Raw genomic sequence first — 24,900 nt, 5'->3', positions numbered from 1 at the left:
CAGAAAATCTCAAAGTACTCCTAAGCAAAGGAAGGAAGCCAGATTTTCCTCTTTACATCAAAGAATTCTACAGCAACAGCCCATTGTGAACAACAATACAGTATGTGGCCCAAAGCTTCTTCACACTAAACACAACAAGGAGGATTTCCCTCAACTGGGAATTGTCAGATCACTGCAGAGCAGTCAGCGTATTTAATCTCACAGTTGGCAGCGGGGGAGATTGTTGTAGGCGGTTGTGTGTGTGTGTGTGTGTCTGTGTGTGTGTGTGTGTGTGTCTGTGTCTGTGTGTGTGTGTGTGTGTCTGTGTGTGTGTGTGTGTGTGTGTGTGTGTGTGTGTGTGTGTGTGTGTGTGTGTGTGTGTGTGTGTGTGTAGTTCGTGGTGGGGGGGTGAACAGAGGCAGCATTGCATTGGTCAGGGCCCAGCTTGGAAGCGTGTGCACGGCTACTTCAACGGGGCTGGCTGGCTCGCCGCCACTGTTGGATCCTTTCGCACGTTGAGGAGGCGTGTGCTTGGAATGGCGGCTTATGCTACGCCCGGTCGGAGGCTGCTGTAAAAGGAGCCGTTAGGCTCCGATCGGTACCAGGGAGGGAGGGAGCGAGCAGCTGCTGAAGCTCTGGGCGAGCAGAGGAGCCGCTAGCTTTTGGCTAATAGGTCGGAGCACCAGGCTGACGGAGGAGTGGAAGCATGATGACGGTGGCAGCAGCTCTATCCATCTGCAGACGGATTACTTACAGTGGCACTCTGGCCGGCCCTGACCTTTCCCGGCATTCTGAATGCCAGAGCATTCGGTCACACCCGTAAAGGAGAAGGAGGAGGCAGTGGTGGTGGTGTAAAAGGTCCAACAGGAGGACCCCCTCCTCACAAGGAAGATTAAAGGTGAACCATTACACATCTCACACACACACACACACACACACACACACACACACAAAGAATTACACACACAAAGCCCTCAAAACTGCCACAGCACAGTGTACACACATCTAAATGGGCCCTTTAATCTCATTTATGGTTTAAAGCCACGACATCTCCCAAGCAGGAGTCAAGCAAATTAAAGAGAACTGGTGTAAGTGACATCTCATTATCCCTTGCTAACCTTACACCGTTCAATCCTATTGGATTTACGGGGATTACTGTAGATGAGGCACATAAAGCGCAACTGAGACTTGGAAGGGACAGGAGGTTGCAGGTAAATGCATGAAACTGGTGCAGTGCATTATTTCTTCTGGAGGACGTGCCTCCCACACACTAGGAGTCTAAGTGACTGACAGGAAGACTATATGGTTTCAACATTGTGGTTTCGAGGTGGCGGGTTACTGCCTCTTGAGCGCGCTAAGACTGTGCAACTGCGCAGGAAGGTGATCAGCTGACTTGACAGGAAGGTGATCTCTGTGGTTTCGAGGCGGTGGGTTACTGTGGTGGGTTACTGTCTCTTGAGCGCACCAAGGCCATGCGGCTGCGCGACTGACTAAGGGTCAAGGTGACTGACAGGGAGGCGATCTCTGCCTATTGAGCGCACCAAGGCCATGCGGCTGCACGACAGACTAAGGGTCAAGGTGACTGACAGGGAGGCGATCTCTGTCTCTTGAGCGCACCAAGGCCATGCGGCTGCGCGACTGACTAAGGGTCAAGGTGACTGACAGGGAGGCGATCTCTGCCTATTAAGCGCACCAAGGCCATGCAGCTGCGCGACTGACTAAGGGTCAAGGTGACTGACAGGGAGGCGATCTCGGCCTATTGAGCGCACCAAGGCCATGCGGCTGCGCGACTGACTAAGGGTCAAGGGGACTGACAGGGAGGCGATCTCTACCTATTGAGCGCGCCAAGGCTGTGCGGCTGCGCCGCTGCACTCACCCCATCCGTTTCCAGCACGTCGACGTTTCCGTTGGCATCGTCATCCATCTGCTTGTGGATGCTGCAGATAGCCTCGTAGCTCAGGATGGCATTGACATCCTTGCACAGAGGCTTATCAATGCGACAGAGCTCTGGAAGAGAGAGAGAGAGGGAGGAAGGGAGAAAGCGTGAGAGAGAGAGAGAGAGAGTGTAAGACAAACAAAACCAAAAATACCAAAGGTGGAATACTATATTTTAAACTATTTAAAGCAATGCAGCTGCAGAGTGATCCCTTTGTCAACTTTTCCACGGTACTGTTTTGCAATCGTCTATGTTTCCAAATCTTTGGCAACAATACTCAATCTAAACAATCAACTAGTTGATTAAATAAATCAATTGTAAAGTATGTAATGGCCATGTTCGAGGAGCATCCCTATTTGGTTATCAAAGCCACACTGCAAGCATCCCTATTTGGCTATCAAAACCACACTGTTCAACCCTACTATGCTTCCATTTACATATAAACACATGCCTGCTGTCACCAGAAGAAAACTATATGAATGGAGAAATTGCTTTTAAATTTGGCAGATAGAATCCAAACAATCCAAACCAGCATTTAAAAAGAGAAGCGTGTGAACATTACAACTGTTCAGTTATAGCAGTAGAATTGTGGATGGTCCTTTTAACACATAGCCGTTAAGGTTACACCAGCCACACGACCACTGGCTGTGTGAGACACACACCTACTTCTGAGCTTAGAACATGGCTCTTCCATTTGCTATGAGCCAAGTTTTATGGGCCTTTGTGTTAAAATAATTACTTTTTTTCCCTTCACAATTGTTGCATCTACTTAACATAACTAATCTAATCTTACCGTATATAGCAGGAGTTTTTATCATTTTAATGTAGTATATTTGAAAGTGTTTGATAATTCAATGTACAGTAGTCACCGGTGGGCAGTGATCTTTAAAAGAAAATACATTTTGGTCTTAGCTAAGCTTACTGTAAGTCAATGAGAAAGATATCTGGAAACCGCCTCAAAATAAAGCATATCAACAGTACCACAGAATAAACAAAAACGAGGCATAAAACTACTAAGTGTTTGATACTCATAATATAAAAATTCCAGCAAAAAGTTCAAAGGCTCCAACGCTGGTCCCTAGAGATTCCTTAAAAAACACAATAAGACAAGAGGACATTTACTGCTCAAACTACAAACCATAGAGCCAGTTAAATATACCAGCAGCATCAACTAAAACCAGCCTGTAACTATTTTTAGACCCCAAAAGGCCATACAGCCGTCGAGTTACCAGAGAAAGAGAGAGCAACAGAAAGAGATAGTTGGGGGAGAGGGACACATAGGATGAAAATGGAGATGTTGGTTTACTAATACTGGTTGACCGCTTGTTGAGCACCATTACAGGGGTTAAATCTGTGATTAACCGACATAAGAATCTGATCTAAGTTTTATGGGATAGATCTGAATTAAAATGGCGCGACAGTAGACTAAATTTGCAGCCTCTGCTTGATGTCCTGACTGCCGAGTTGGATGAAATGTGTCTATTCTAAGCATATTTTTGGCCTTTTTGCCTTTATTCAGATAAACTAGTGAAAAGTGACAGGAAGAGAGGGGATAGAGAGAGAAGGGGCGGGATCAGGATATGACCGCAGGAGAGATTCAAGCCTGGGTCACCATGGACAATTGGAACCGAATGTGTTATTGTACGAACGCTGCGACTACTTGTGCCACAGCTCCAACATGCAAGGGGTCTATTAAGCAAATCTGTTTCACAGAAATCCAATTTAGGGTCATTAATGGCTATTCAATAGCATAGTCATGAGTTTCGGTATATGTAACTGCAAGAAACATTTTATTTTAGAAGGTGGATAATAACTGAATTAATGAATACTTCTTGGTTTTCATGTATGCCAGACCCAGAGTTATCTTGCATGTGCCACTGTAGGTAACACTAACCTACGAATTTGAATATGTCCGTCAACTCATTTGAATGTCTCAGCCACCATAGGATGACATCAGAAAAATGTGCAGTGGTCTCTTAATTTGTTCCAGAGCTGTACGGTCACGTCTCTGCTACTTTACAGCAATATACCCAGGCTTGCACATCCTACAAAACAAGTTTTCTGCTACCTGTATGGACATGATGGGACGGTTAATCGCATACACAGATGCATTTCATACACACTTTTTGACATCTCACTTGGTACCCTCCAGATTAACTGAAGGTGAATATTATGACCTTTACACATATTTGAAACACACATAGGTGAATATTACATTATCACCCAGAGAGAAGAAGTACTCTTTGCTGATTAGCTGGTAGGGTGACAATTAAGTAGGGATAACGGCCACTGGTGTCCTGTTATACAGAATTAATGGACAAGGGCAAGGGGCAAAAAACTCGACGACGCGCAGTGGCTATTTTAATAAAATGAACATCAATTTCCTTTCAACCAAAAATATTCTAAACTCATTTCATTACAGACAACTGCTTTCTCGTCATCAAGTAGACCTTGCATGACACTTCTTTTTTCCAGCAATGAGATGTTGAGCACACAACACTGATTTGTTCATCGTATATAAAAAGCATTATTACTCCACATTTGAAAATAACTTTGAAAACGTTCATAACATGTCACAGGTTACATTTCCAGCCATATTCACATACAAAAATGAAAGATGGAACAAACGGATTAAATGAAAACCTTATCAGATCAAATTAACTACAGAGTGGCTTGTTGTAAAACAAACACACTATGGTGATTTGTTTTGTCCAATTAGGTCTGTAAATGGAGATGAATTTCATGTCAGCTTTATCCTGCTTTTCAGCCCTTACTTAATTTGTTGAACATCAATGGCAGATATTCTTACTATGCATCTATAATATGGACACCTCTGTTATGTTGAGCGTCTTACTAATGACTGTGCAAAGCTGTTTTAAAGGAGTGTGAGCTTGACTGAAACTGACCTTTTTATAATTCCAGTTTTATCTCTCTGAATAACATGGCCAAAGCTAAAATGTAAAATGAAATGTAAAGATGTCCTGTCGCTGTGACATTGTACAGAGGGACCAGACACACCAGAGTGAACATCACAAATGGTAATTATTAACTATGGTGAGAAAGAACACTGCTTTGTCCACATTTTTTTCCAGTTGTGGTATCCTAATAACAGTAGCATACCGTGCTGTGGCATAAATAGAGCATAGCCTAACCAAACCATGAGTCAGCAAGTAAAAGCATTCAAGGTAAGAAGCAAGATCTCTGAACTGAAGCCCCATTCACTTATACGGCGACTAGCGACAAGAGACTATGCGATGTAGATGTAATTCAGCAGGCGAAATAACCACTGATGATGTGAAACGTTTTAGTGAAAAAATACTTTTTTAACGTTTAGTTAGTTTTAACGTTTAGTTTTAACGTTTAGTTTTAACGTTTAGTTACTTTGAACTTTTGAGGTGACAAGTCACAAGCGACAATGAATTGCCATATGTGAACGGGGCTTGGCTGTATGCATCTCTCTACTCATCTCAGGTTCCTACCAAGTGTATGAGGGTGCAAGCACAGAGCAGGAGATACAGTAAGAGGTAATAACGAATCGAATAAATATTTTGGCCGGTCTCGATCAACCGAGTAGAAATCCTGTGTAAACACACTCCGACCGACTCAATTAGGGGTGGACACACTTTCCCAGCGTACAAAGAGGAATGGACAAAATCACCATAGCCCAGTACAGTTGTCCCCCTTATTTGACAGTCCGCTGTGAGATCATAGCACCATGTTTAATGGGGGATGCACACTCTGTCTATTCTCGGCGCTGCAACATTTAGACACAATTGTAAAGTACAGATAAGGCTGAGGGCCCTGTTATATTCAGGTCTAACACTCAACAATAATAAACACAGCTCAGGTCAATAATAAACAGGCTCAGGTTAATACAGCCTAACCAGTAGCAGCCTAACCAGTATCAAAAATTCAGTAAAGTCTGTTGTCTGCATAGAATTTACAGTAAATGCATTAGTCAGTTTGAACTCCAGTACGTCAGTAAATCTTACCAGATAAGATAAGATAAGATAAGATAAGATAAGATAAGATAAGACTTTATTGACCCCACAGCTGGGAAATGTACTTGTCACAACAGCCCAGTAGTATTTAAAGAGAGTAAGAAAGTTGTATACAGTATGCCCAGCATACAAGCACACCTAAAAAACAAAAAATCAGATGAGCAGTGTCTTGTTTTTTATACACAGATAGTCTTTTAAAGTGGCATAGAAAATAGGCTGTTTGAAATCGGACAGTTGAGGTGCTGTTTAAGTTACATTGTTCTTCTTAGTACATCTAGTCATCTTCTTTCCCTCCACAGTCTATAGCTTACAGCACGGAAATACAAACCAAACTTCAAACTTTATTCACACCAACATGATGAAGCACGGTTTTTGTGATCATACCAAGTCTACTAAAACTTGGAGTTTTCAATGGGTTTTATTAAACTACAATAAATGGCTAATAACGAATTGGCTTAAAAATCTTAAAGTAATTAAAGTAAAGTAATTAAAGACCACTTACCTGACACACTACTGTCACTTCGCTGCTGTTCAGCATCAACAGAACCTTGCTTCTCCATTAAACTCTTGCCCAGCAGGCATAGACAGAAAATCCACAAGGTGACCGATTTGCTGAAATCCATAGTGGGGATATTTCTGGATTTAAATAGAAAAAGAGTGGATTAAGGGTTTATGATAACAGGATGAAGTGAAAAGTAAACTTATATTCTACCTTCAAGACTTACATTCAGCTTTCACATTGACAAAACATTTAATGATTATATGATTGTGTCATATACTTTGCCTTTAATAATGTAGAACAAGGCTAAACACAATGCTGTATTAGTTCCTCATCTAGGCTACTTATTGACAGCTCATCTTCTAGCCATGCATGGCCTTGTTCCTGTCTGTGTCATTATTACACCTGCTTGCTATTGCACTCATTGGCAGGCTCTCATCACCACCCACAACATTCAAACAGTGCTGAGCTGTAAAACAATCCCTTACTAATTAAAAGATGTTTTTGTTGTTGCAGAGGAATGAATGCAAAAATGTCAACAAAGATCGGGAAAAAAATGCAGGGAGCGGAACATTGCTTTATTATCCTCACTTTAAATTCCAATGGTAAAGGCAGTCCAAATAGAAGTCATGACGCATCACTTGGCAACTCGATAGACACATGTATCAACTTGAGCCACCACTGTGAGGGTTACGCACGGGAATGTAGATTCGCAGTCTACCTGACAAACAACATGCAAAAGCTTTTGAACCAATAAGTTAAACAGTTTATCCTATGGTTGAGAGGCTATAACCACTGGGAAGGTGAACCTACTAACGTTAGCTAATAATCTGAGTGGCTAGCCCATACATTACATAACAGGTGAAGACACTGTTGTTGGCTGTTGGCTGATTAATGTTTCCCAACGCAAGTGAAGTTTAGAGTTATTACATTTACTTTGCTGATTTATCCTATGTGTCAAGGTAGTGAGGACTCACTAACTAGCCCTTAGTTAGAAAGGAATCAAAGAAAGGCACCCACTAATATTGCAAAACGGGCACGAAGCCAAATTGTGTGATTAACCTAACGTTACAATGCGTAATTTTACACTTTATGAATGTACATGATACCATGGCTAAAGATAACTAACGTTAGAAATTTTAGTTGCGTTGCAATCGACGCCGACACGATTCGGTGAGAGAATTTGACTAGAAACGAAATCCCCAATAACTACCGTAAAAGGACCAGACGAAGGTTACCTGTACTTACCCGTATAAAAAAGCCTTTCAATTTACAGCTTTCACACAGCTGGCGACGAGCTACCAGTTAGCAAAATATAGCAAGCCAAGTTTGCCAATCTCTCTCTAACGTTAGCTAAAATATGTGGTGACGTTAACGTGTGAATTTTAGCTAACGTTAGCTACCTTGGCTATAACGTTAGCTAATGTTATATCGAATTCCATATCAAACGTTACCGAGATAGCCGAGATCCTCAATTGCCGCGTCAACACTCTCTGGAGATACCTTATTGCAGCAAATAACTTAATATTAGACTCAAACATGTAATAACATAAGGTCAGTCAACTAACAGTCCCAGTATGTTCATGATGTCACCTGTTTGCCACATAGTCTAGCCAGTTTGTCATATAGCAAACGCTAACGTTACGTACGATTGCGCTTTGGGACAGATGGTACTGCTACTCGATACCTAGCTAAAGTGCTCTAATATCAGTTAGCCAAGCTTGTCGAAATGGTTTACTACCTTTCGTGCGCTGCACTGAACGGTCACCACCGACAATATCACCTATCAAGCGTCTTTCAATGTGGTTCGCTGTTCAAATAGTCTAGGACAAGCGCGTCAGGAATTCCATCTATCTAGCAATTCTACCAGGTTAGCAAACGTAACGTACGTATAACGATGGACAGGGTTTAACGTTACTCCGTAAGGATTGCAAAATAGCACCACCAAAAAATCTTATCACAAACAAAGACACTCAGAAAAAGGTCCAGTTTAACCAAATGCCCTAAAAGATAACTTACACTGCTACTTACTTGGGTCTTGCCAAATCCCTTGATGTGAACGTAACGAGAGGCCGCTTGTTGGCTGGTCCAGCTGACAGCTAGCAGCGGTGAGCTATATGGTTCCCTAGCTGGGTTCGTCCTTTCGCTGCATGGTGAAACCTCACAGAAGTCCTCTTGAATGGAATGTGAAGATACAGATTCCCCAAAGAAATAAAAGTTGTTCCTTTGTATGAGTCCACACAATTCCAGCACAAGCTTTCAAAGATTTATCAGGTCAACGAAGCTGCAGCCTCCACTCCTGTCGCGATGCAGCAGCTCCTGCGCTTCATCTCACAACGTCCTGACTGAAAACTGCAGAATGCGCTTTGCTCAAGTTTGCTATCTTCACTACCTCCTAGTGTAGTGGAGGAGAAAGAACATAAGCAATGAAATTGTCACATTTGAACGTATTTGAACGTAAGTATGACGCCACCCTGCGGCATAGGCCTATATTTAATTATGGGTGCTAAATATTCAGAATAATGAACTTCTCCCCACCTCCCATCTACGACATCCTGATGTAAAATCTTTATTTACAATTGTGTAATTTACGAACAGGCTATATTTTCCCAGATATTGCTAGCCCAACTTAAAACACACATGCCTAATGTGGACAAAGACGACTGAATTTGCTAAAAGTCGCTGACTAAAGCACTGCAAATAATTCTGGAGGCATTATAATGCATCAGGCCTGTTGACTAAAACCAGGAACCTACAGTTCACCTCGGTCGTATAGGCCTACGCAAAACTAGCAACCTACATGGCCATTATTGAATAGCCTATCTTATATGCAATAGGTATAGGCTAAGATTTTATCTGAAGCTTTATCTGAAAGATGGAGTGTAAAATAGCGTTTGAATAGGCTAACCTTAACAATCATTTAAATAAACTGAATTTAAAAGTAGTATTGGTTAATGTAATCTAAACTGATTAGACTAATTCAGCCTGTTTAGGTAGGCTATTGATCCGTAGGCCTATAGCCCTGTGGCTGATTGATCTCAACATGAACTTTTTAGACATCGGTGGGATTGACAGTGTTGAAATAGTCCAGCCCAACAGTTAACCCGCTTAGTCAATACATTTGAGCGTGGGCTAATATAGGCAACTGTTTGTGTTTTACTTCCTCTTTGTGAACTGCACTAACTTCCTTCAAAGCGTCCTCTCCTACTTTTCAACTTGGACGACGCTAGACTGGTCAAGGGCTTTCGCTGGATAAAGAGTATGTTTGGTGAGCTTTTATTATTTATTGTGTTAAACAGAGTTTGTGTTTGTAGTGAGGCTACTTAAAGTTGCACAGAGAAGAGCAGCCAAGGCAATGGGTTGAGTGACAGGTCCGCTACTTCTGTGTCAAGGCGAATGTCACCACCCTGATAACTCAACCGTGATCGCAGTGCATAGATTTTCAACACTTCGTGTGAGTCATGAATTCCAAAAGATTTAGTTTATATCGCAATATGTTATTGACATGGTGTTATTTATTGTAGAACACATTTGTTTGGAAATTTTGTTATTCTAATTCACTACATATTTGCTTCTTTTTTTTTTTTACGCGCGCATCTGTTTTCCGCTCGACGAACCTGCTCGGTTCATAGATTCCGACAGTTTTATCTGACTGTCTGTCAACTGCAAGTAGGATTCATGATTTATGATTTTGCTATTCTGCACATAGCTTAGGCTACTGTGTGTGTGTGTGTGTGTGTGTGTGTGTGTAGGGTAAAACTACTAGGTCTACATTAGTGTGATATCTTTATAAAGATTTAAAATGTTTAAAACTTTTCGTAAGTTATCTCCTTTTGTCAATATCCGTGCTACTTTCCCTCTGAGAAAACGGGAAGTATAGGCAAAGTCTGTGCAATAGGTTCCGCGTGACTCATGGGGACAGTAAGAGATAGCCTACCAGTAAATCCTTAAAAGGTTATTAATAGTCAATATTCTTGTATATACCACCAGGGTAAATTACCCAGATGGTATGAACTGGGTTCAAGGTCAAGACTCAATCTCTCTAATCAGTTGCTGCATTGTTTCGTTGCATCATGTTAATCTAGTGATTTAATTTGTTGTATGACAGGAGTGGGGATTATAGAAAAAAAAAAGTCAGATGACTTATGAATAGTCCTATATGTTGTAATTTACTAATATACCTTCCTATGATGTAATCACACATTTATTTTGTCATCTAAACACTGGTAATGATTGCTCAATTATCCTTCATGGATTCAGAATGTTGAATAAATACAGAAGTAATTACACAAGACTCAGATACCGGTTAACGCCAGTTCTGAGAGAGTAGTCTTAGTGAAAATAGCTAGGTCTTGCCACAGCACTATAAATATACTTAGGCTAGACGAATGCAGTACAGTCAAAGATGGGGTGTGAATAGTGTGAGATGACTGCTGTGTATAGAATGTGAGAATTATTACAACCACCAAGTGTTTTGGTGTCTAATGTTGCACTCTGTGTTTCTATACACGTTTCAGCATCTCTTAGTGAACATTTAAGCTTATTTTGAATTTTACCATCAGCATCAGTTGAACACTAAACCTTTGAACAAGATGGATTTTAACTGGTATCTTACTCTGAAAATCTATTTAACAGCATCTCTATCTATTTGAAAATCTATTTAACAGCATCTACTGTAGATAACATTTTGGAAACAGAATAATTCAGTATTATAAACATGAACATCCACAGATAACTCTTTGGAAATGTTGTATGTGACATGCCTTCTGTCTGTCCTCTGCTGCAGGTGCATAAAGCAGTGAAGGTGCCAACATGCAGAGTATAAAGTGTGTGGTGGTCGGAGACGGAGCTGTCGGAAAAACTTGTCTCCTCATTTCCTACACAACCAACGCCTTCCCCAGCGAGTACATCCCTACCGTGTTTGACAACTACAGCTCCCAGGTGACCGTGGACAGTAGGACTATTAGTCTGAACTTGTGGGACACTGCCGGCCAGGAGGAGTATGACCGCCTCCGCACCCTTTCCTACCCACAGACGAACGTCTTCGTCATCTGCTTCTCTATCGCAAGCCCGCCTTCCTATGAGAATGTCAAGCACAAATGGCACCCCGAGGTGACGCACCACTGCCCCAACACCCCCATCCTGCTGGTGGGCACCAAGAAGGATCTGCGGAATGACCCTGAGATCCAGAAGAAGCTGAAGGATCAGAACCAGACTACTGTCACCCTACAACAGGGCCAGGCGCTGGCCCGACAAATCCAGGCCATCAAGTACCTGGAGTGCTCGGCTCTTAACCAAGATGGCATAAAGGAGGTGTTTGCAGAGGCTGTGCGTGCTTTCCTCAATCCACAGCCAACTACTGCCAAGAAACCATGTGTGCTGTTGTAGATGAATCCAAGAGCATGCCTGTCACTGTAAAAAAACTTGTTTGATATTACTTAATAATCTGCTGTACTCAACAAATTGTGTCTCTCAGAATTCAAATTGGTGCAATTTTGCAAAAAAAATATAGGCCTATCAAAGAACTGGATTATTAATCATACTAAGCAGTTTCAGTATGGAGTTTATTATATTGTATGTGTTTTATTGATGTATTAATTTAATGATCCACTCAGCTGTGAAACCTATCTAACTTACTGAGATATTTGTGCTTTTTTATGCATAGTGGTGGCTAGTGATTTTGACAAAGGAATTGTCAGTCCAATAACTTCTTCCTGGAAATGTCTGGAAATGTTTCGTTTTAAACCGTTTATGTCTGAAAGATTGCTATGTCAGTCCTCTTTGTTTGGAGTGTTGCAGTTCTTTCATAGTTGACACCAATTGTACATCATTACTCTTAACCTGGGTTGTTGTTATCTATGTCTGAATACATACCTTCTCCATTCAACTGTCTGCACATGATAAAACTGATGATTTTTATATTTCTACTGTAGCCTATGTTAAATGCAAAATAATGCTAAATCTGGACTAATACGAGTTAAAGTGATTAGACGATAATGTGTAGTTGTATCTCAGCAGTTAACATTGGACAGTAGTTAAAACTTTTATTTAAATAGTTGGTTAAGAGTGTGGTTTTATGCTATTTGGGAAGTGTTGGTGCATCTCTATGCTATAGTATCCCTGTTTTGAATTTTGAGGTGTGCTTAAGGTTCCATACAAAAGAGGAAACAAAGAAGAGTCACTTCTGATAAGCTGTGCTGATTTTCCTATCAGAGTCATTAGTCAGCATGAGAGAAAGAAACAGAGGGAGGGAGACAGAGTGTGTGAGAGAGAGACGGAGAAAGAGGGAGAGAGGGAGCACGCGTGCACAAAAAAGGGAACCTGTCATTTACTTCCTTCTACAAAATCCACAGCTATTTTAACTGGGGATTTCATTTTTCTCTCTGTGTCTTTCTCTCTCACACTCACACATGCAAACTCAGTGTTTTGTTCTTCCCGTCCTCTCCAGTTGTGTAACCCTGTCGAGAATTCTTTACCAACATTTGCTGTCTTGGAATTTCCAGACCTCAGGCCTAGAGATAGAAGGGAGAGTTATGTGAGTCTGAAATCAAGGTGACTTTGTTCTCTCTCTCCTCTCAACAATCTGTCTAGAATGTAACTTAGACCTTAAAAAAGTAAAGGCGGGAGTTCAGATGATGATTGCAAGTTGAGTCTGTCTGTCATATAGGGATTGGAATTTAAACCATCCACAACTAATGCTTTTTTTTACCACTTTTTAAACAAACTCTATTCATAAACTATTGATATAATTCATGAAAACATTTATAAAATGTATGAATACAATATCCATTCTGACCAGAGAAAGGGCATTATTTTATAACTGTCTAGAGGCGCCTGCAGGGCACCATTCTTTCATGATACCACATGCATCATGGAAATATCCTGCTTCTTTAAATAACTCCTCTTTATGTTTTTCCCTGTGCACAAAAAAAGTGAAGCTTTACAAACCCTGACCCCTAAGTGTAAGTAGTAGAGATACCAAAGACCGTGAGGCCAGTAACTCTTCTCCATTTCCCGGGGATTCATTTGATAGTTAAATTATCCTCTGGTCTGTCAAGAGGGTTGTTAGGTATCATTCACAGCCAAAACCGCCTGCCATGTCACATCCACCTTCGTCAGAGGGATCATTTGACAGTGAAATCACCAGCTTGTGCTGCCGGGCAGCACAAACAACCAAACTAACAGATTAGGCTTTGTTACGATATCCTAAAACTTTGACTACACTATGAGTATCATAGGCGTTGACTGTCTCAGGTGTAGAGCGGGGATTTAACCACATGAGGATAGTTGAAACACCTGCATATAGCTTATTCTGAGCAGTGCCAAGCAAAGGGGGTTTAGTGTTTGCCGCTCTTTGTTTATTGGGATAATGGAGTGTAGTAGATTGGGCTAGTGTGGGTGCAAAGCAGATGTTTATTGTGAGTTTGGAAGCTATCCGTATATTTTTACTTCTCCACTTCTATGTGAGAAACAAGACGAGACATTTTTAATCTTAGACATTTATGTGCCTACTACCAAAGAAATGGAAGCTTGAAGTTCAAACATAATAGAATGACCTCAGGGGTGGTGGTGTGAGTGGCCTGAATCAACCAAGGCCTTAAAATTTCACTTTCATCTTACTATATCCTACATTAGTCAGTGTGTTACACAGTTCACCATTGAACTATCCGCTTTCCGAATCAACTAGGCCAACTCATTAAATTCTCTATGTGTTTTCACACTTGCGCGGCTTATAAATTGAAATAATTAAATACACTGAGCGCGAAACTGACCACCTTCAGTGCCAGAAATAGCTTTTGTCCTTGTGTTGCTTGAGCTGAGTTAAACCTACAGTACATGGTAGGCTATACAAGCCACTGATGAAAATGTACTTTTTCTCTGAACAAGAACATTTTCTTCAGCCCGCATATTCTAGTATATTAGTTAGGGCGGTGCCTCTGTAGTGTGTCTTGAGACCAGAGCAGGAAATCGTGGTTCCTATGGGACACTGGTATGAGCCCTAAATGTGTAAACAAAACAGGAGTTTCCTTCAAGCTGGACGGCAGTGGTTTTAGTAACACCCAGTAGAGTACATCTGTTTATGATCAAAAAGTGTCTCCCCACCCTGCAAGAATGCAATGCATGTACGGTAAATCACTGTGAAATCTGCAATGTAGTGGTACTGTTGGTATCCAGGCTGATTAGTCAGTGCAAGATTAGTCAATGCAATGCACATTTTTAGGTAAAGCCAGGTTTATCAGTAATGTATGGCTATGTTTTCTGTTGCAATACAATCATTTGTGTGTGGGAGGGGTTTTATTTTCTTGTCCCTTCTGTTTCTTCAAAATCATATTTAAAAGGTTTGCATTATACATAAATCAGATTTCCTTCTCAGCCCAATACAGCACAAAAAGTATGAACACTGCTGTAGGCGTATTAGGTTTTAATCAAAACTGTTTTAGACATTCCTACTGATTCTGTCCAGTCTTAAAGATAAACTCTTGTCTTCTCACACTGGAAGAATGTTTTATCACTATGTCGTCATGTAACACACCGTTCCAAACAGGAAGTGACTGCATAGCTTAATCAAACTCTGATTAGGGGGCATGGGATTGAAGATTTTAATCTTTGGCCTCCCTTCACTTAAAGGGTCATCAAATCTATTGACATTTGACCACCAGTGGGTGCTATGTCAAAACACTTTCCATGTATCTATATAGCATGTTCAGTTACAGACTTTTGTCACTGTCATGTTCAACAGACAGGTTGAAGAGGTCCTTTGTCCCCAGGGTCATCCAACTTTTCAACGCCACACAATAGGGGAGAGGAGAAATGGACTTTTCAGCATGAGCCTGTCTCTCTCTGTCCCCATCATATCACGGTGTCTGCTGTCCATCTGACTGCATGTCTTACAGGCTATATTAGCCCATCTACACAATCTGGTGGTCATAACATTTACACCTGTTGCTTCTACAATCTTTATCTTTATAACTTACTTTTTTGTTATTCTATTGTTCTATAGGCTATATTATCTTTTTTATTTGTCAAGCAATATATGTTTACATTATTGTCTATTCATAGTCATAGTATTTAACAACAGTCTAGGTTATTGCACTGTTCAAATCCCTGCACTGTTCACTTTTGCACTACCATTACACAGACTATAGCACCTTATCATGGTCAATGCATCACCGGGTCAGTCTATACCAGACCTAATCACTTCATGCTCTTTACTTTTTACATTTCTGTGAGTGATTTTTATGTATGTGAGGTATATGTGTGTATGTGTGGTGTGTTTTGGTTGTATAAGCTACTGGGTGCCTAAAATTTCCCTCGGGATGAATAAACTATATCTATCTATTAAGAGTAAGATTGTTTCAATTACACATTTTGCTATAGTGCCATTATTTCTGTTACACAATCATTGTTTGGTGTGATTTGGTGAAAATGTAATTTCGAGGAAATTACCAGTGCATGAAAATATAAACATACTGTATATTAACATAAAATGCAAAACAAACTTTTATTTGATAACAGTTGGCATAAGTCATAGTTGATAACAACTGACAGTTGAAATGGCTGAACAGTTAAATAGTTGAGTAGTTTAAATAGTTAAATTATTTAATAGTGAATTATTGTAGTGAGGACATTTATTTTGAAACAGTTGTGGGCAGAGGAAATAGGAACAGAATCTGTAGTCTTAAGAGAGCCAGATTGTATGCTTAAAGCCTGAGACAGAGTATATAGTTTAAAAGTTGAATTTAGATAGTGTAATGGATGTTGATAGACAGAAAGTTGAATGGATGTTGATGGGATAGTTTAATGGGTAGATGAGTGAATGGTTTGAAGAGGATGAATGGATAGAAAGAAGAAGAAGAAGACTTCGGATAACAGAACAGTGCATTTTCATGCACTGTAATGATGATCATGGCTTTTATACCTTTACAATAATGGCTTCACACTTATTTTGATGATAACCAGACTTATAATCGATGTTAACCTGGAATAATGCTAAAACTATGTTGACGATGTTAACCTGGTATAGCTGATACTGCACTATATTGTTCCGAAACAAACATGAGACCCTGTTGTCAGTTTTCAGCGAATTGGGCACCCCATGCAGTAGCACTGGCTGAATACCCTGTACATTGAAAATAGAAGGAAAGTAAGTAATTTCCTATGTTGTGTTACTTTAACAGAGAGTGGAATACTTTAAAAACTGATGAGACCAATGAAGAAAAGCTACAGGGAGATGTGTAGCCTTTAGTCATTATTTTAATTTCAGTCATACTTGACATACAATTGAATTTCCCCTTGGTGATCAATAAAGTATCTATCTATCTATCTATCTATCTATCTATCTATCTATCTGTCTATCTATCTATCTACAACAAGCAACTACTCTGACACTGTTCTGTATCCTTTAGGTTATTATTTCCCAGAAATGTAAGTCTTTTACTCTGTGTGAACAGGGTATCACACTTTGTCCCCCACACATGTTGTAGTAGGTTATTAGCAGCCTATCTAGACTATACCATTGATGACTCCGCTTTCTCTCAAGTAATAATTGAAAATGGATTATGCAGCGCTACCCCGTGGTTATGAATTGCAGGTGCAGGTAATGTAGTGACAGCTGTTTGTTAAAAATGAATAGTAGCTACAAGTCTGCAGTAGTCCTTCGTTTGACAAACCTTTGGCTGTCAAGATTAGCCTATATGTGAACAATTTCATAAATCTCACTGAAAAGGACTATATAGTATGGTTACCATTGTCCTCGATTTCCATGAAAATTGTGCTTTTCTTGACGCTGAGTAAGAAAGACATATGCTATTGAATACACGCTGTTTTGATTCTGAGAGATGCGTCCTTTTTGAGGTCTCTAGACGTGCAGAACAGATGGGGCTCGCATTTTTACAAGTCTGTCCTCTCAGTCTGTCACTGAACTTGAGTAGCCTACAGTCATGTGACGTCCTGATTAAACGATGCTGTGCTGCTTTATCCTAGTCCGTCCTGCGCTTGTCAAGCCTGGCTGTTACCTACATGTATAGGCTATCTGTAGGAACATTTAACTCTTAAACTAGAATTGTAACCGCATGCAGTCGAGGAGTAATTTCCAAAAAGATGAAGCCTCGTGGAATATATGCACTTCTTCTTCTCTTGTTTTCCGTGCATTTTATACCAGGTAATAGGCCTACATTATGCCAACTATCTCTTAACTGCTACACGTATTTGTTAGCCTAAAATGATGCAGTTAACAGATGGTTTCACAGAGTTTTTGTTGTTAGTTGTGCAATAGCAATATGCAAAACAATTGTAAAACACGTGTCAAAAAAACTGTCAATTTGTAGACTATATCAGGATGTTTCACGCACGTTGCTTTGAGCATCTTCTAACCAAATTGCACTTAAACTCCCAGTTACATGATATCACCTTAAAATGTCATGTGGAAGTAGGCCTAGGCCTACATTGTATTTCATTCATTGTTGTTATTTACAGAGAAATGATAAGTCTAGACACATTTAGTTGCTCTCACTGTTTTCTCAGGCACGTTCAGACGTTTTAAGTATTTGCTGTGCAGGGCTGATTAGAGTAATCCTCCTGCCTTTCTGGACTATTGAGGGCTTTACTGAGATGACAGAGCTCTGTGAACATCTGGCCTGCCCCAATCCTCCTATCCTCAAAGAGTAGCCTACTACAAACGGATGCTAGTTGTTCGCGTTAGAATAATCAGTTTTCACATGGCGTTTCACATTCATTTATTTGGTGACAGGTGACAGTTTTAAGATGTGTGAATGATACATCCTTGCAGGGAATCGGACATGATGGAATTGTCAGCATTTTCAAATGCACCATCCTTGAATTTAATCATATTTAAAATATCCATGTGTTTATACAATACATGTTTTTTGTATAGGCCTACATATATTTTATAGCAGATGTTATATTCATATATGTGATCAGAGAGACCAAAAGGAAGGCTATATCTACTTGCTAGTGATGGCAGCTTTACTTTATCTCTTGTTTGCTATAGCCTCAAATGGTTGGTAATCTACCAGCGTAGACCTTTCTGCTCGGGCCATCTGGCACAATAACATGCTTTCTATGTCAGTACAAGGCACAGGCATTTCTTGAAAAAACAAACAAACAAACAATGCTTTGATGGAAAAAATGCTTTGCCGTCCATCCAAAATAGTAATAATATTTCCTGAGGAATGGAGTCTTCTTACTTTTCAGGATGTGTTTTCACAGTCTTAGTAGTTCTTGTCATTCCATGAAAAGATACAGCAAATTTTCAACAAAATATATCAATAGTTACTACATCTAAAAATGTGATAGCAGATCACACTGTGATCTATGGTGAAGTGATGACATTCAGGACCTCTGGAAAAACTTTCACTTATCATCTTTTTGTGTGTAAAATGCCAACTTGAAAAGCGGTTCTTGGGACTCCAATGGTGGTTCTAAGTATATATACTCTTTTGATCACGTGAGGGAAATTTGGTCTCTATCCCAATCCATGAATTAGTGAAACACACTCAGCGAACACACAGTGAGGTGAAGCACAAACTAATCCTGGCGCAGTGAGCTGCCTACAACAACAGCGGCGCTCGGGGAGCAGTGAGGGGTTAGGTGCCTTGCTCAAGGGCACTTCAGCCGTGCCTACTGGTCAGGGTTCGAACCGGCAACCCTCCGGTTACAAGTCCGAAGCGCTAACCAGTAGGCCACGGCTGCCCCACTTTTCTTACTCACTTATTAAAACAATCTTTAATACTCCTAATAGAATATCTTTATTTCCAAAATACAAATTATTATTTTTTTAGACATGGCATATTTAAAATGTGATTTCTTACTATGTCTCTCTGTCTCTGACTGTTGTATCATAGCCTGTCGGAGTGCCCATACAAGTTATGCTCAGAAGCTTTTGAAGGATTTATTCAGTAACTACTCGAATGCTCTGCGGCCGGTGGAAGACACAGGAGACATCCTGAATGTCACCCTTCAGATCACCCTGTCACAGATCATCGATATGGTAACATTGTAATAATTATTGTGATAATAATGTCATCAGGTCCAAGGCTTCAGATGATCAGGACAGAGTCAATGCTTGCAATATACTGCAATTAATTAAACTCATTTCATAAAATTAATAATAGGTAGTTGTAATCCCCCCAAGACATATATACACATATGTGCAACAAAATGTAAAATGCATTATTTAATTCATGCACACAGAATGTAATCCTTATCAGGACGATGGAATTTGTCCTGATACATTTCATATTTCGCATTTTATATCCCTTCTTTTTCAGGATGAACGTAACCAGATTCTCACAGCGTATCTATGGATACGACAGGTGTGGATAGATGTGCACCTAAGGTGGAATAAAGATGATTATGATGGACTCGATACCATCCGTATACCTAGTAGTTATGTATGGAGACCTGATATAGTCCTATATAACAAGTAGGTAAGAATGGTATTGATTTTATCAGTTGGCAACATATTCCTCCTTAATACTGGCAGAGAACTTTCACTCTCGGGAAACTTCCGGTTTCTGAACTGGTTGCAGTTCCTTCTCTAGTTCCATGTGAGGGCGCTCGCGGGCGAGTGCAGAATGAAAGGAGGTCTATGGAGCTGTACCCCTCAAAATCCACTTTTCTCAGGATATAATTTTTTGTCTAATTTGAATGTTGTATTTGAAAGGGGAGGCAAAGGAAATACACACTGCAGATTATGATATATTTTTTAAGTCGCTTATTTATTCTAAAAAGCCTGTCAAAAGTGCCAGTGAGTCATTCATTAGCAGAATGTGTTATGGGCAACAACGATCCAACCTGTAAGAAATCTAAGGACATAAATACTCATTCATTCAACTTTTGACCTATAATCCATATTGAACTTGCAGAAACTACAATAAAATCTGCGATTTTTCAACGACAATCAGGCGAAAGAGACAAATTTAGCCATCTAGAGACCCCCATTCATTTTGGACTTGCCCGCAATCACCCCCAGTGGAACTCTGGTGGAACTGCAAACAAATTCAGTACAATGGGGCTTAATAGGGCCTGGGCCTTAAAAGGTACAGGAGCACTTTAGTGGGTTTACTCATGGAAGACCCATATCTATTTTTATATCAAAGACTTTAGTATGGCTCTTCTTCATGAGGATTAACAGTGTACTGGTGAAAATGTGAAAAAGCTGGTCTAAAGCTAAAACATTAGATTAGTATCATGCCATACTGTACAGAGAGGGTTTTCATATGGCACATGTAATAGACTACAGGTAATGTTTTGGGGTACTTAAAGGAACCGTATGTAAGAAATGTATTTCAATTAATCATAAAATGGCCCTGATATGTCACTAGACATTAAGAAATCATGTTCATTTCAAATACTTATATCACTGACAACAGTAGTCCGATCAAGATATTGTCATTTAAAAAGTGAAGTTGCAGCCCTCAACTGATGTTGATGTTGTGTTTTGTCATGTCATGTTGTGTTTTGGCCTGATGCGCCCCTCTACCTATCTACTAATCACAAAGTCAGTAGTGTTAGGCATCTGGATTTGCAACCTCAAGTCAGGGGGGAGGGGGAGGGGATACACCGCTCTACAGTAATTTGGAAGTGATTGCAGTACCAGTTTTGGCCACAATCTTACATATGGTTCCTTTAAAGAATCCCTGTTGTCGTCCTTGACAGTATTTCATCCCTTTCTTTCTGTAATGTAGTGCGGACCAACATTTTACGGGCTCAATGGACACTAATGTGGTGATTCGACATGATGGTCAGATCATGTGGGATTCCCCTGCAATCACCAAGAGCTCCTGCAAAGTGGATGTCTCCTTCTTCCCCTTTGATGCGCAGCAATGCCGCTTAACCTACGGCTCCTGGACATACAATGGCAATCAGCTGGACTTGCTGAATGCAATGGAAACAGCTGACTTGGCCGACTTGGTAGATAATGTGGAATGGGAGGTGCTCGGTATGCCTGCGAAAAAGAGTGTGGTTCTGTATGGGTGCTGTGCAGACCCTTATCCAGATGTTACCTATACTTTGAAACTCAAACGCCGGGCGTCTTTCTACGTGTTTAACTTGCTCATCCCGTGTGTAATGATCTCATTCCTGGCACCGTTAGGCTTTTACCTACCCGCTGATTCAGGGGAGAAGGTATCTCTGGGTGTAACAGTGATGCTGGCCCTCACCGTGTTCCAGCTTCTGGTTGCCGAAATTATGCCACCATCTGAAAATGTGCCTCTCATCGGTAACTTTTCATTTAGTACTTGGAAAACTTAATTGGAGGGTGTAAGTTGTTAGAATGTTTATGCTGCCATAAATACATGTATATTTTACAGTTCAAAATGTCACATTGTTTTGAACTAAGGAGGTCAATCTACACTTAAACTTGAACTAAGGAAATCAATCTACATCTTAAGTTCAGTCAATTGTTTATTTGTATTTTTTAAAATGCATCTCTGACTTTTTTTTGTATACATTTCTATAGGGAAATACTACATAGCCACAATGACCATGATAACAGCGTCCACAGCCTTGACCATCTTCATAATGAACATTCACCACTGTGGCCCGGAGGCGAAGCCAGTCCCCAGGTGGGCCAAGAAGTTCATCCTGCAGTACTTGGCCCGCATCTGCTTTGTGTTCGAGGTGGGCGAGAACTGCATGATGCCCCAGCCTGAGAGACTGGAACCTCCGCTGGACAAGAGCGCCGCTGACTGCAGGATGAATGGCCAGGCGGGCAGAGAGAGCATCGTGAGGGTGGAGAGGCCACAAGACGAGATGTCCCAGAAGATCCTGGAGCAGGACGAGGACGGCGACCAAGTCCTGAGCCCCGCTGGCTCCATAGGTAGGAATCCCACCAACCGCTACACGGCGTGGAGGAACGGAGTGTTCATGAGCATGGACTACTGTGGCGACAGCGCTGAGGGGGCCCCAAGGCGAGCGCGATGCAACGAGCTGGGATGCGAGAGAGGCGAAGGGAAGGAGGCGCAGTTTAAGAGCAAGTGTGTGTGTGAGCAGCAGGAACTGCAGAGGAATATTGAGTACATTGCCAACTGCTACCGAGACCAGAGGGCTACCCAGAGGCGGACCGGTGAGTGGAAGAAAGTCGCCAAAGTGCTGGACCGCTTCTTCATGTGGATCTTCTTCATCATGGTGTTTCTGATGAGTCTGTTAATAATGGGCAAGGCCATCTAATAATAAAGATTACTCACACTGACGGAACACTGAAAGGCAGATACACCTTTGGCCCAAAATACTGTATCAAATTGTATTTTGTAAATTGTAAAAAGTTATTACATATTGATGAAATCTATTGTTTTGTGGTTAAATGAATATATTCCAGGGATCTCTTCATTCACCTCCATATTACCCACCAGATCACAGATTCAAATGACACTCTTTTAAATGACGGTGTAATGAGACATTAGTAGGCTAGTAATTATTCGCTTATAGTAGATTTGTAGCTTCCTTGTCCATGTGCATTAGTTTCCTTACATTATTACTCTTTGGTACCTATGGCTTGATTTATACAGCACATCTTAATGTACTGTTCCAGTTTTTGCTTGTTTGAGGTTTTTTGACTGTATGCCCTTACCTGCCTGGGCCATAGTGGTGCTGCGGTTAGTGTCACCACTTAGCATGCAGTCGGCCAAGATTTGACTCCTGAATGCCATGAGGCTTTGTAATTGCTTTGGCTTTTTAACTTTACTTACCTATAAAGGTAGAGTATCTGATACCTGGATTCACATGACATCCAAACTGCCGTACACAGGTTTCAATGGCTATTAGTCATATAGAAGTAGGCTAACTAAAAAAATAAATAAAAAAAAAAAGACTCAAAGTGAAAAGGGACAGAATTTACCATGCTTTGTAAATGTATTAAAATGATATGTTAGATTGACACTTAGCACTGAAACTTATTTATTTTAATTAAATTAACTTATGCCTAACCATTGTCTCTGTCTTCTCCTTATTTATAATTATGCCAAGATTATCATAGTTATTATATGTGGCTAGACTTTATATGCAGTAAATAATTTAACATATTTAGTAGGTACAATATAGACAAGACTTAAAGGGAAACTTGGGATTAGCTATATTTCCCCCTCTGCTGGAGAAATTGTGCATTATGCTAGGCCTATTTCAAACTGTGGAAAAAGGTAACGATAAAGCACATGGATGTGTTTATTACAAGCTAGCGAAACGGTTAGCATAAGTTCAGCAGAACAATGTGGATGTTACAAGGTAAGAGACACGATTTAAAACGATTTTCTTGTTTCTCACTTCTCTTTCCGGTAGTCTCAATGTTGCAAGGTTGGTTTTCCACCTGGGGCTAGGGGCAGCGGGGAAAGTCACCATTTTCCCCGGAACAGCTCATTTAACCATCCAAATGATTTCTAAATGGGTTTAATAGGCTACATTGAGTTGCCAAGGGCCCCTTTAACTCTAAAGGCTAACTTAACACAGAGATGTTTTTATTTTTATACCCCTGTTGATAGGTCATAGAATCTGCATAGTGTGTCGGCCAAACTATAAATACATCATACATCATATGCTTTGTTTTTTATTTTTGTCTTATGTTATGAGTGACATAGGCTACACATTCGGCTACAACAAGCTATAGATCTCACCTATGGTAGTTACATTTAGGAAAGGAAGGAGATGGCATTCATCTTACCACCAATCCCATCAAATGATGGGGACAGAGTGACATATCTGCACAACCACTTCTCTCACTAAATTGGGATTTAACATCACACTGAGTATACCAATATAATACCAGGCAATTACTTCAAAATAAATAAGACTGTTTAAATAAAACAAAAAATAAGTCTGTTTAAGCATAAAATACACAATCCTTATCTCAGTTGGCAGTGAATGACTCCATAACATATGATGTTTTGCAGGACATTCACACTGAGTGTAATTTCAATATATTATTACAATGGTAATGCTTAAACTGGCAAGGTAGATTGCATGACTAAGAATTCTTGAAATTGTGCTATTTTCCTAATATATGTCACGTACACGTGACACTCCTTATGACAATGTCAAATGTATTGGTATAGTGGGCGAACCACTTCAAAAAAAGCAAATGTGTTCATTTCTAATCTCTACATACTGAATAGTATACAGTGATGTAGCTATGTATGATATTGTGTATGTTACTGTTACAGCATACCCATTATAGCTGAATAACTACTGTAAAATCATTTTAAAATAATTTTAAAAAACTATCACTTCAAATGGTGACTGATGCTTTTTTAGAACTAGTACACTTAACAATAAAAAACAGCTGATTATTTTTCAGTGAAGCAGTGATTATTGTATTTTTACACTAGAGGGACCTAGAGAGATTCATTGCTGAATTATTCACTGATGAGGCCCATTGTCTAAGATTTATAAGGACTGAAAGGTTTCATTAAATAGATACACAGTACATAAAATACACTGATATAATATATCATTAATATTGTATTGTTAATATT

General features: G+C 40.3%; 3 protein-coding genes across 12 annotated transcripts in view; 2 read left to right on the top strand and 1 right to left on the bottom strand.

The window, feature by feature from the left end:
- Nucleotides 1-8,806, bottom strand: part of stim1a (stromal interaction molecule 1a) — a 41,763-nt gene extending 32,957 nt beyond the window's left edge. The window contains exons 1-3 of one of the 8 annotated variants that reach the window (XM_042063068.1): nt 8,435-8,806; nt 6,419-6,552; nt 1,856-1,986 (exon numbers count right to left, since the gene is read on the bottom strand). In XM_042063068.1, coding sequence (XP_041919002.1) covers nt 1,856-1,986; nt 6,419-6,539 — 252 coding nt within the window. In that variant the 5' untranslated portion in view covers nt 6,540-6,552; nt 8,435-8,806. Of the gene's footprint in view, nt 1-1,855; nt 1,987-6,418; nt 6,553-7,006; nt 7,135-7,869; nt 8,008-8,156; nt 8,236-8,434 lie in introns of those variants that run through there. The other 7 variants (XM_042063067.1, XM_042063066.1, XM_042063069.1 and 4 more) reach the window with 7 other exon arrangements.
- A 745-nt stretch (nt 8,807-9,551) lies between these two features.
- LOC121683962 (rho-related GTP-binding protein RhoG-like) lies at nt 9,552-12,307 on the top strand. 3 transcript variants are annotated; one of them, XM_042063845.1, is made up of 2 exons: nt 9,552-9,674; nt 11,202-12,307. In XM_042063845.1, exon 2 carries the CDS (start codon nt 11,228-11,230, stop codon nt 11,801-11,803), a length of 576 nt encoding a protein of 191 aa, XP_041919779.1. In that variant the 5' UTR covers nt 9,552-9,674; nt 11,202-11,227; the 3' UTR covers nt 11,804-12,307. The 3 variants fall into 3 exon arrangements, with proteins under 3 accessions (XP_041919779.1, XP_041919778.1, XP_041919780.1); XM_042063844.1 differs by having other exon boundaries at nt 9,552-9,683; XM_042063846.1 differs by lacking the exon at nt 9,552-9,674 and adding an exon at nt 9,731-9,869.
- A 7,434-nt stretch (nt 12,308-19,741) lies between these two features.
- chrna10a (cholinergic receptor, nicotinic, alpha 10a) lies at nt 19,742-23,290 on the top strand. The gene is made up of 3 exons (XM_042063841.1): nt 19,742-19,863; nt 21,124-21,656; nt 21,897-23,290. Exons 2-3 carry the CDS (start codon nt 21,149-21,151, stop codon nt 22,604-22,606), a joined length of 1,218 nt encoding a protein of 405 aa, XP_041919775.1. The 5' UTR covers nt 19,742-19,863; nt 21,124-21,148; the 3' UTR covers nt 22,607-23,290.
- Nucleotides 23,291-24,900: the final 1,610 nt, after the last annotated feature.

Source organism: Alosa sapidissima, chromosome 15, assembly GCF_018492685.1.
Source record: "Alosa sapidissima isolate fAloSap1 chromosome 15, fAloSap1.pri, whole genome shotgun sequence".
NCBI classification, from domain to species: domain Eukaryota; kingdom Metazoa; phylum Chordata; class Actinopteri; order Clupeiformes; family Clupeidae; genus Alosa; species Alosa sapidissima.
The sequence above is the reverse complement of the archived record's forward strand: the minus strand, read 5'-3'. Positions and strand labels throughout refer to the sequence as shown.